Here is a 12,104-nt window from a genome sequence, read left to right on the forward strand (position 1 = left end):
TACCTTATAGTAGGCACTAAGTAAGGGAGAGAAGAGAAAACAGCACACAGTAGTGCAAAAAGGTGAGAATGTTACTGGATAAGTCAGCTTTTTACTTATAAACTGTATATAGAGCCTTCATAGTTGTGTGTGTAGTGGGATGTTTTTGGCTTATTTGAAGAACCTACAAAGCTTAGAGATAGATCTTTTATTTAAATAAGCAGTGATAGTAATAGGTCTCCTTTATCATTTTACAGATCTGGAACCCTGAAGGAAGAGAGGCCTAAAAATGATTAATAATAGTAGTAGCTAACACTTGTGTAATGCTTGCGTGCCTGGCAATGTGCTGAGTGTTTCACAGATATTATTTCATTTGAACTTCACAACAACCCTGGGAGGTAGGTGTTTTATAGATGAGGAAAACCAAGGCAAACAGGTTAAGTGACTTGCCCAGGGTCACACAGTAAGTATCTGGGGCTGAATTTGAACTCTGGTCTTCCTGACTCCAGACCTGGCCTTCTAACCATGAGGCCACCTAGCTGCTTTAAAGGTAGGAGTAGTGAGAAATTTGCTTGTAAATAATTTGCTGGAGAAGGTTAGATTTAAAGAAAATTTTAAATGAGAAAAAATGTGATATTGAGAACAATCTAAAAGAAAGAATAACAGTGGATATCAGACAAGTCTGCTAAAATGTATTAAGTGAATGTTGTAAACTTAGATTAAAAGGAGCTAGTAAGAAACTTGACAGAATCCGTATAACCAGTGAAATATGTGGCATTTTATATCTATTTGGCCTTTCTAGAGAAAGCTAAATTTTTAAAAAGTTTTATGTTAGTTTTTCTTTGTACTCCTCTTAAGATGGTTGGTAAATAATTTCACTTTTTAACTAGAAAATCCCAGTAATGTTGACCTATTATTTAGTCCCAGAGTACAATTAGCACTCTGAGCTCCCTCTTCTAGAACTGGACTTAGTAGTCCCCCTTTGTTCTAAATGTCTTTGCCTCTGAATGGTTATTGTTGTCTGTCTAGTTTAGTAATGTTTTCAAAATGTATTCAGTAGTATCCTTCCAAGTAATTTACATTAAAAAGCTGAAGCTTTCCTATTAACTTCTGTTGTGTTTCCCTTAGAACCTCATTTTAAATTTAAACTGTTCCATTACAGCTGTTGTTTCCTGCAGTTTAGTGAGTGTTTGTTGACTACACTGCTTTCCCCCTTACTTTATGGTTTCTTTTTAAAACCATCAATTAGAAAACCTTGTATTATAGAATTTTTATACTGATTTTATTGTAGAAGTGCAGGCATTTCTGAGGTATTGAGAGCTGAGGCACAGAAAAGTAGAAAGGAAAACATTTTGGCCAAAGTCGCCAGAAAACACTCAGTGTCCCATTGTTATTTCTTATGTCTAGATAATAGGGACATATAAGAAATGAGATGTCTAGACAACAGACTCCAGAAATGTCTTAGTAACACTTACTAGTTCCTATATTGTCAAGTGTACTCGCTGATCTTTGAGGTTTAATGCTGGTTTTTTGGTAACAGCCCACTTGAGCTACTCTGAAGAAGCCCTTTTACTTCGGGCACTTGCCTCAGTTACCCAGAGAAAGCCAAGAAAAGCAGTCTAGAACCCCCAACTAGAGTTTACTCCCTTTTTCTTTTTTTTAAATTCACTTTTATTTTCAGTTCCAAATTCTCTCCCACTCCTTTCTTCCCCTTCCCGTTGAAAAGGCAAGAAACACAAAACGCATCACAAATGTGAAGTCATATGAAACAAATTTCTGTGTTTGCCACGTTCCAGGGGAAAAAGGGAGAGAAAAAATATTTGCTTCAGTCTTCTCAACTGAATCTCTCAGTTCTTCATCTGGAAGTAGATAGCATTTTTTTATCACCAGTCTTTTGGAATTGTGGTGGGTCATTGTGTTGGTCAAAGTTACTAATACCTTTCATAGTAGATTATCTTTTATAAAGTTTTTGTTATTGTATAAATTATTTCCTTGGTTCTGCTCAATTCACTCTGCATCAGTTCATATAAGTCTTCCCAGGTCTTTCTGAAATCATTCCTTATGGTGTAATAGTATTTCATCACCATAGCTTGTTCAGTTATTCCCCATTGGTGAACAATCTTTCAGTTTCCAATTTTTTGCCACCTCAAAAATTGCTACTGTGAATATTTATTTACATATAAGCCTTTTTCCTTTTTCTTTGATCTGTTTGGGTTATACACCTTAGTGGGACTATTGCTTGGTCAAAGGGCATGCACAGTTTAATAGCTTTTGGGGCATTTCTAAATTGCTTTTCAGAATGGTTGGACTAACTCTTAAGTCCACCACTAGTATAAATGTATACCTATTTTTCCAAATCCCCTCCATTGTTTGTCATTTTCCTTTTCTGTCATCTTAGCCATTCAGATGTGGGTGTAAATTGCTACCTCAGAGTTGCTTTAATTTGAATTTCTCTGATTGTTAGTACTCAGTCCCTATATATTTGAGAAATATGACCATTATCAGAGAAACTTGCTGCAAAAATTTCTCCCCCCACCCAGTTTCCTAGTTTTCTTCTAATTTTAGATGCATTGGTTTTGTTTGTACAAAAGCTTTTCAACTTTGTTATCATACTTATCCATTTTACCTTCCATGAACCTCTCTGTCACTTGTTTGGTTATGTTGTTGTATTTCTCCTTCATTTTCAAGGAGGACCATGACATCGAGGAAATGATGACATGACTTGCACTTGTGCAACTTTGATTTGAGGGAGGGAGGGCCGTGCAAGGTTACCAGCCTCACTTTTCCTCCAGAGCCATCCAGTGACCAGATATTCATCAGGTTGACCGCACATGGCTCAGGATGCAGTGGGAGACCCTGGCCCTGTTTTACACCAAGGTCTTTCAGGTTTTCACTTTGAGTGAGGTAGCACCCATTCAGTAAATAGGCCCCTTTAAGAAATAAGTCAAAGGATGGGCCCTTTAATTTTAAAAAAGTTAAACTAGGAGGCGAAGACCCTCAGGGTTGCTGGTCAAAAGAGAGTCACTGTAGAAATTCACTCTCAGCCTGGAGAGCCCCAAAATGGCCATTAATTGGTACGTGGGCAAGGACCTATTTTGGTCCAGTCTTTGAGCTCCAGAGGGAAATGAAAATCTGTCAAGTGATTTCTTCCTTGCTCTACTATTTTGCTTATGATACCACTCTATGTTTATATCATTTACCCATTTTGAGTTCATCTTGATGTATCATGTGAGATGTTGGTTCATGCTTAATTTCTGCCAGATTACTTTCCGATTTTTGTCAGATAGCAAGTTCTCACCCCAATAGCTGAGATCTTGGGGTTTATCAAATACTGGATTACTAGGCTCATTTACCTTTGTATGTTGTGTACCTAATTCTTATTGATCAGCCATTCTGTTTCTTACCCAGTACCAAGTTGTGCAATAGATAGAGCACCGGGCCTTGAGTCAGAAGACTCATCTTCTGAGTTTGAATCTGGCCTCTGACACTTATTAGATGTCCGACCCTGGGCAAGACACTTAGCCCTGTTTGCCTCACTTTCCTCATCTATAAAATGAGCTGGAGAAGGGAATGAATGGCAAAACCACTCCTGTATCTTTGCCAAGAAAACCCCAGATAAACATAAACTCATGAAGAGTCAGACATGACTGAAGGCGACTGAACAACAGCAACTAAATTGTTTTGATGATTACAATTTTGTATAGTTTAAGATGTGGTACTGCTAGTCCTCTTTTATTTTTGATATTCCCTTGATATCCTTTTGTTATTTTTTTTCTAGCTCTATAAAGTAGTTAGTTCTTTGGTAATTTGATTGGCAGGGCATTGAATAAGTAAACTAATTTAGGTAGCATTGTCATTTTTATTACATTAGTTTGACCTACTCATCAGCAATCAGTATTTTTCCAGTTATTTAAGATCTGCCTTTGTTTGGGTGAAAAGTATTGGTTAATTGTATTCACATAGTTCTTGTGTGTCTTGGCAGTTACTCCCTTTTTCTAACACAACAGGATCTGCCAACTTGCACATGACACAGAAAGTATGAAGTCTGGATACTTGCAGTAGTTTTTCTGTGATATGAAAACTCTGGATTTTGGCTATAATATTCCTGGGCCTTGTCTTTTTGCGGTTCTTTTTAAGAGATGATAAGTAGATTCCTTAAGTCTTGACTTTGTCTTCTGGTTCCAATAGGTCTAATAGTTTATGATTATAATATTTTGAAATGTAGTGTTCAGACTTTTCTTTTTCATCACTTCCAAAGGATCCAGTGATTCTTAAATTATCTCTCCTTGACCTAATTGCCATGTCAGTTGTTTTTTGTATCAGATCTTACATTTTCTTCTATTTTTTATATTGTATTTTATTTCTTCAAAGTACTCATGTAGTTCTTGTGCAGAATCCATTTTTTTCCTGTTGGTTTCACATGCACTGGAGTTAAACTTGCAATAATTTTTTTTATTATATTAGTTGATGTTTTCTTTGATTTATTCATCTTTACAGCTGTAGTTCCTGAATTAGGTCTTTGTGTGAGGGCCAAACTCTGTCCCCTGCTGCAGTCTTGAGTGATCTTTTTGGTGTTGCTTGGTCTCACGCTCAGTCTTCTGGGTTCTTTTACTGACCTTTACTTCCTAGGATTATTCCCTTGGATCTTTAAAATTTGTTGGGCAGGATAGTCAGGACTCTCTGGCAGCTGAAGATAAGAATATTGTAGAGCTCAGAGCCCCTGGGCTGGTCTAGCCTGACTTGACCTCTAAGACATGATATTAGTTAGAATCATGTTGCCCACTACTTGGAGCTGTCTACCTTGAGCCCTTCTTAAAGGAACCCTCCTCTCTTACTGTTCTCAGGCACAAAGCTTCCCAAGCTACACACATATGTCTTATTTCTGGTTATTTTGCCTGAGGAGGCCTCTTTTCTATTGCCCATTGGTGTCTGGCTATTTTTTTCTCCGTTCTTGAGTTGAAGACATCACTAGTTTTTCCCTGTATTTCTTGATCCACAATTGGTCTGGTTCAAACTCCAGGATTTTGGTGGAATATCTGTGATAAGAAAGCCTATTTTCCTTGCAGGCAACCATTCTAACATTAGTCAAAAGGGAATGATGAGGTATGGGATCTGGGACCACCCCATGGCCTTGAACTTTCTCTCAAATTTCAGGAACCCAGCCCTCAAACCTAGAGGCATCAGGCTCATCCCAGTATAATCCTTTCAACTGTCTTCATTTCTGCCAGACTCAGTCCAATCCTCCATTCTCTTGTTATCTCCAGACTAGCCCAGGCTACTTCCCATTCCTTTATCACATCTAAATCTTCCTACAGTCTTTTTCGCTGTAAAATACCAGTCTTGTCTCTACCAAACGCACAGACTCACTAGGAATTGCCCCCCTTGTATTAAGAGTCACAAATAAGCTTGCTACTTTGACTGGAAGGCTTGAGTGGTTGAATTCTTTCGAGGCAGACCTGTGCCCTGTATCTTTGCATTTCAGGGTTCCCAGCACTTCTGCACAGCACCAGGAATGTTTTTCAAAGTTCGTGTTTTCCCTTCAAAGGCCATGCAGACAGGAGATGTGTGATGTGTCTCATATGGTATAACCTGATTCACTACAATACCTAACAATTTTTGTGAGGGAAGCACTTTGTAAACTTTAAAGTACCGTATAAATGTGAGTTATTGTTATTACCCCAGCCTCCTAAAAAAAAACCCAAAACCTTTATTCCGAAACAATAGTAAGGCTTTAAAAAAAAAACAGCTTTTGAATTAGGAAAACTCTATAAAATGCACAACTTCCTTAAAATTGCCTTTATTCAAGAACAGGGAAGGCATTGGACCTTATCCATTTTTGTGTATTTCACATTTAATATGGTAGTTCCAGTATTGCATTGCTTGTCTGTATCCTCTTCTGAACTTTCTTGTGCTTTTTAATGTGCATTTCTAGTGATTCATTAACATTTTTATTTCCTTTTTCACTATCACTATTCTCAGTGGCCCCAATTCTGTCCTTCCCCCACCCCAGTGCTTCTTATAACAAATAAGTATAGTTATGCAAAACAGATCTACCCATTGGCGATATCTGAAACTGTCTCATGTATCTCTGGTTCATCACCTCTCTGATGAAGAGGTGGTTAGTATGATTCATCATCAGTTTTCCATAATCACAGTTGGACATAGTGTTGATTTTGGTCCTTAAGTAGCTTCTTAACTTTATTTATCTGTTCCTTTAAAAAGTTGTCAAATAAATTGTTTCGTTGGTTCTAATCACTTAACTCTGCATCAGTTCACGTAAGTCCTCTCTGTTTTCTCTGCATTTGTCCCTCTCATCATTTCTTATGGTTCAGTAACTGTCCATTATATTAATATACATTTGTTCAGCCATTCCTTAATTGATGGGCATTCATTTTGTTTCCAGTTATTTACTCTACTTTAAAATATGTAGGTCTTGTCCTTGTTCCTTTGATCTCTTAAAGTCAAAGGGTCTACACAGTTAGAGGCAACACGTTTATTAAGCATTTAATGTGTACTGCGTACTGTGCTTGGGATAAAAAGGAAGGCATGAGACAGTCCTTGCCCTCAGAGAGCTCACACTCCAAATGGGGAGAGTACACATAAAAAGAAGCTGAAAAGTTGGGAGTGGGTGGTAGTGGGGAGGTATCTGATGTTGATTTGACGTTGATCTTGATGAGTTTCTGAGTTGATTTCATCTTGCAGAATTTTGGGATTTTTGGAGGTGATGAAATGGAAATATCTTTTTATATATGTAATATAACTAGGAGTTCCCTAGGCAGAGCTTCTGCTCCATTTACTTTATCTTAAACAAAGATCTCAAATTCCCAAGTTCAGATAAGTTCCCTCCTTGTCTAGGAGTCCTCCTCAATTTTAGAACAAAGGGATTAATTTGTGAGTTAATGAGTACTCTCCAAATAAGAAGTCTAATCCTTGTCAGAGTTAAATTTGCCCAAGAAATGTCATACTTTGGTTGTGAGATATTAATGGGAAAATGGCGTTTTTTTAGGGTATACTTGGCAACACTCTCTACACACTGATGTCTAGTTTATAGTTTGGAATACATTTTCTTAAAACTTGAACTTGGAGTATGATAAGTTTTTGAATATTTGAAGGACTGTCAGGTGGAAAGAAAAAGGAGACTTGTTCTGATTGTGCCCAGTCAGCAAAACTAGGGATAATTTGAAGGAATTAAGGTGTTTAATAGAGAATTTATTAGCAATTAGAGCTTGCTGGAAATGAAATAGATTGTGTTTATAAGTGATACCCTGTCATTTTATGTTTTCTTTTTTTTTAATTATCCTATATTATTAACTTTTATCTTTATATCCATCCATTTCCAAACAGATCCTTCCCTACCACTCCCCAGAAAATTATCCCTTATAAGAAAAATTTTAAAAGATAGACAAAATAAAGTAGTTCAGCAAAGCTAATGAACATATAAACCATGGTGGAAGTATACACACTATTCCATACCTAAAATCTCTCACATCTGCAGTAAAGAGTTCAGAGACTGATTTTCCCAACTCTTCCTGAAGACAACTCCCTTTTATGTTGTTCTTTCTGTTTACATTCTCCATTGTCCGTATGCAGTCACTGTACATATTGTTTTCTTGGTTCTGCTTACTTCACTCTGTTATCAGTCTTCCCATGCTTTTCTGAATTCTTCATATTTTTTATTGGTGCAGCCATATTTAATTATAGTCATGAGCCAGTTTGATCTTCTTCAGTCATTGGGCAGCCACTTTTTTTAAAGGTCTGTTACTGTAGAAAGTGCTGCTATAAGTATTTTGGTATATATGTCTTGTATGTATTTTGAGCTTGTTATGGTATATGCTTTAAACTGTTTCCAGTTTTCCCAGTAGTTCTTGTTGAAAAGGGAACCCTTTCCTAAGTAATTTGTCCTTTGAGGTTATTTCATAAATAACACACAGGAGGCAGTGGAATTTTTGGTCTCCAGCCTCTAACAGGTTCACTTTTCATCTGGTGAGACAGGCAGACGTCTTTGGAGAAGTTAATAATCAGCTTTATTTTAGTCTACTCTTCTCAGAAGGGTTGCTGATAATGGGAGCACTAACTCCTTCAGCATTCTCCAATCACCCTTCTTGAAGGGTCTGACAAGAAGGGGGAGGGGGGCAACTACCTCCCCCTGTACCTTGATGGGGTCAGTCAAGAAAGCTTGTGCACTCCTAAATCCCCTCTGGCCTCAATGGGGGCTGATTGAGGTAGGTACATGCATTCCTCTATACCTTACCTGTGGTTTCCCCCGAGGTTTCCCCGCTCGACAGCCAGTGCCCACTTACTTTGTAGGGCAACAGACAAAGAAGGCATCTTGCCAACAGTTAAGCTCACAAGTTAACTAGCAATATCATCATTCCATGCAAGTGTAGTAATTATCAATTATGTCACTCCCATATCTTATGGTGCAGCCTCAGTAGGACTACCTGTCAATATGATTCTAGGAATTACTATCTAGGATCCTTGAGGGTATTCTGGGAGTTATTATCCAACACCTGGAAACTAGGCGTTCCCATGGCCATGGATCCTGAGAAACTTAACTCTAAAAAGGATAACAAAATTCTTCTTACACACAGAGTTTTATCATGTATTTCTGATTCTTGTTTATTGGTCTGTTCACTGGTCTACTTGTCTGTTTTTTTAACCAATATCAAGTAGTTTTGATGGTCGCTCCTATGTAATATAATTTGACATGTCTAAATACTATATTCCCTTTATACTTTCCCCCCTTCTTTCCTTTGAGATTCTATTCTAGATCTTTTGTTCCTCTAAATGAATTTTAGCTAGCTTTTATAAAGTACCCCCTTTGTAGCTTAGTTGGCATAACACTAAAATTTGTAAATGAATCTAGAAAGTATTGTTGCTGGAGGTTTTTAGACTGAGCCAGGATAGCTATTTGTCAGCGATATGATAGAAGGGGTATAAAGGAAAATGAACTAAGTCATCTCTTTAAGGCCTTTTTCAGCTCCAGGATTCTTGAATTCAATTTATTTTCAAAGCCTTTTGATGATTCATTTTGTAGACTCTAAATTAGCAATTCTTCTAGTTTAATATCAGTTTGACTTATAAGAAACCTGCTAACAATTTTTGCATACTGTATAGGGATTTATGCTACAACAGCCTTAAGAAGAAATTCTGAATAAAGTACTAACATATGTTGCCCATATTTGGACAAAGGTCATTACATATAGATGTAAGATAGCTCATTATCTACTCTTTCACTCATGATGTGCCACTCCCTGAAATTCAGACTTGTTCTAAAGATTTATAGTGGACTGACTAAAATGGAAGGCTAATTCTAGAGAAAAACATCCAGAGATAATTCTCCTCATTTTTATCATCCAGGCTCTCTGTCTTGTCTGTGACAATAGAGTAGTAACTTAAAATAGAATGGGCATATTAAGGTCGCAGATGAATTCTAGCCTGAGGCTGTGACTCAGTGCTTTACATACCAGGAATATTCAGGCTTTTTGAAAATGAATGAGCAGATGAAATAACTTTAATCTACACTGGCTCCTCCTAGATGTGTTTGCCATCTGTTCGACTAAGGATACGACCATCAGGTCTTGGAATGTTGGCAGTGCCAAGCTATCCTCTCTTTGGCTTATTTATCTTATTTTAATAGAATACGTGGTAGTATTTCTGGCTTACTAATTTGGAAATAATCTAAAGTAATCACAGTTTTTGGTCTATTTTCCATTATTTTTTAAAAATATGCTTCAAATGTAGCAAGTGATTTTCCAGAACTGATGAACTTATATTTCATTCTCTCATAAGGAACCTCCGGGTAGGCAGAATTTTTTCTTTTATTTTTCTAGAGCACTGTTATTTTCTCACCTTATAAAATGAATCTGATATATGATATATATTATTTTTTGAAGAAAGGAATTCTATCTTAGTGCTGTCTTAATGTTTTATTGTACTTTTGCAAAGCCACCTTTGACTCTTCAACACTTGTAAAGCTATTTTAAACATAAAGACAAGTTTATGTTTTAAAGCTGTTAAAATCAGATGGTAGCACACACAGGTGTCTAAATTCGTGAACAGTAAACCCATGAAAAGCTTATATTGTATTCATTACTGCTGCTGGATATATTCTTGTATTCAGTAGTGCTGGGTGTTGTTATTAGACACTTTCATCGGTTAACACTTAAATCGGAATTTTAAATTACGCGTCGTCCCGTTTGAGTGACCTGCAAAATAGATGAGCAGTTTGAACTTTTTTGCAGTTCACAAGTATATTATGAATAACTTGAATTGCAAAATTTACAATCTACCCCTAATTTTATTTTGCATACATGTATATCCATATGTATATATGTAATATGTTTTGTTCATTAAAGCAGTTACACTACACAGTAGTAACTGTGTTATTATTGCATATGTATTTGTTAGGATTAGAAAAGTAAAACCAGTGTTACATGTACTTTTAAAGATTTTTTAATCTATTTTTAAAATAAAATTTTATAGGTTAAGGAATCTGGGGGTGGGGTTAATAAGTCTTTTCTATGAAATAGAGGCATCAATAGTCATAATATTTTCTATTGAAAATAAACAGTAAGAAAGGCAAGTTCCAGTCTTAATGAAAGACAAATGAAACAATATAGAAAAATGAGGGATCTTTGATGGTACTATGTAGGATCATAAACTTAGAAACAGAAGGCACTTTAGAGAAGATTTAATCTACCTTCACATGAGAAACTGGGCCTAGCTATATTACCTGATTTTCCAGGATCACACATATATAGTGCACATTCTTTTGCCTTTACTGTCAGTTCAGAAATGAGGGACAGTGTGCATTCCATGCACTAATAGATTTAGATCTTTGTAGGTCTTACTCCTCCCTCATTTTAACTAGAGCGCAGAGAAGATCACATGATAAGTGAGAAGCATCAGTGCAGGGACTTGACTCTAGATCCTGACTTCATTCAGTGCGCTCCTTGCATTTGCCTCGTAATCTCAGTTCCTGAGACAGCATTTGTGAATGCACAATACATGAAGATAGGAGAGGGCTGGATGACATCAGGCGACCGTCATCGGCCCTGTTGGGCTGGAGCATAGAGCCAGCACCTCCAGGGAAATAGGGTGAAATCACGTGTAAAGACTGGTCAAAGCCAGACGATAGGAGGTTGTATTTTGTTGTATGACAAATGGGGAGTTCAGCCCAAGGTTCTTAAACAGGGGAAGTAAGAGAAGACAGTTTCTCAAAGAGGAATTTGCAGAAATGTCCTAAGCGATGACAGCATCATTGGAAAATAGTCTTTATGGTCTCACCTTTTTTTAGAGAACATGTCAAAACTCATTCTAGTCAGTAACGTTATTTTATATCCCTTATATGATTTGTAAAACCTTACAGAAAGAAGATAGGGAAAATTATAGCACTTGCTGTGCTGACCGAAAATGCAAATAATATGAAGAGAGCCTGTAAAGATGTACATGCAGCTGCAATGCAACATCTACCCATACTTTAGAGTTCTTAATTGGGGCAGCTTGGTGGTGTAGCAGATAGAGCATCAGTGCTGGAGTCAGGAGAACAGGAGCTCAGGTGCAGCCTCACACACTTGACACGGTCCTAATTGTCCCCCCCAAAAAAGTTCTGATAACATTAAGTTGGCTAATATCCAAAGGATCTATAGAGAAGCAGCATAAATTATGATACAGGAAGAAGCTATTCATATTGTAGCTGGTTTTAAAGTTTTTAATTGATACCTTGTTTTGACAGCATATTCATTTTTTAACATATCCATTCCCCCACTACGCCTAATGAGCCATCATTTGTAACAAAAAATAAAAAGAGGGAAAAAAAGGCAGTTCAGCAAGCTAACCCATACATCCATCTGATCTTATGTTATATGCATATAATGTATCGTACCCATATTCTCTAACTTTTTGTCTAGAACCAAGCTTGTTATTTTCACACCGCCTTCAGTTTCTTTTTATGTTGTTAGTGATAGACACTGTTTTCTTGATCCTGCCTGTTTTACTCTACCTCAGTTCCTGTCAGTCTTCCCATGCTTCTTTGAATTCTTCATATTTGTTATGTTTTTTAAAAGTGCAATAATATGCCACACGTGTGTGTGTGTGTGTGTGTGTGTGTGTGTGTGGATAGC

At 37.0% G+C, this 12,104-nt stretch overlaps 2 protein-coding genes across 4 annotated transcripts in view; one reads left to right on the forward strand and one right to left on the reverse strand.

Annotated features, from left to right (window-relative positions):
* TMEM168 (transmembrane protein 168) overlaps nucleotides 1-12,104 on the forward strand; it is a 49,103-nt gene that overhangs the window by 25,439 nt on the left and 11,560 nt on the right. The window lies entirely within an intron of this gene.
* Nucleotides 9,872-12,104, reverse strand: part of LOC140533361 (uncharacterized) — a 130,700-nt gene continuing 128,467 nt past the window's right edge. For 2 of the 3 annotated variants that reach the window (XM_072653005.1, XM_072653004.1), the window contains one exon: nucleotides 9,873-10,187. In XM_072653005.1, coding sequence (XP_072509106.1) covers nucleotides 10,138-10,187 — 50 coding nt within the window. In that variant the 3' untranslated portion in view covers nucleotides 9,873-10,137. Of the gene's footprint in view, nucleotides 10,188-12,104 lie in introns of all 3 variants that reach the window. The other variant, XM_072653009.1, reaches the window with a different exon arrangement.

The sequence above is a fragment of the Notamacropus eugenii genome, chromosome 3 (genome assembly GCF_028372415.1).
Source record: "Notamacropus eugenii isolate mMacEug1 chromosome 3, mMacEug1.pri_v2, whole genome shotgun sequence".
Classification (NCBI taxonomy): domain Eukaryota; kingdom Metazoa; phylum Chordata; class Mammalia; order Diprotodontia; family Macropodidae; genus Notamacropus; species Notamacropus eugenii.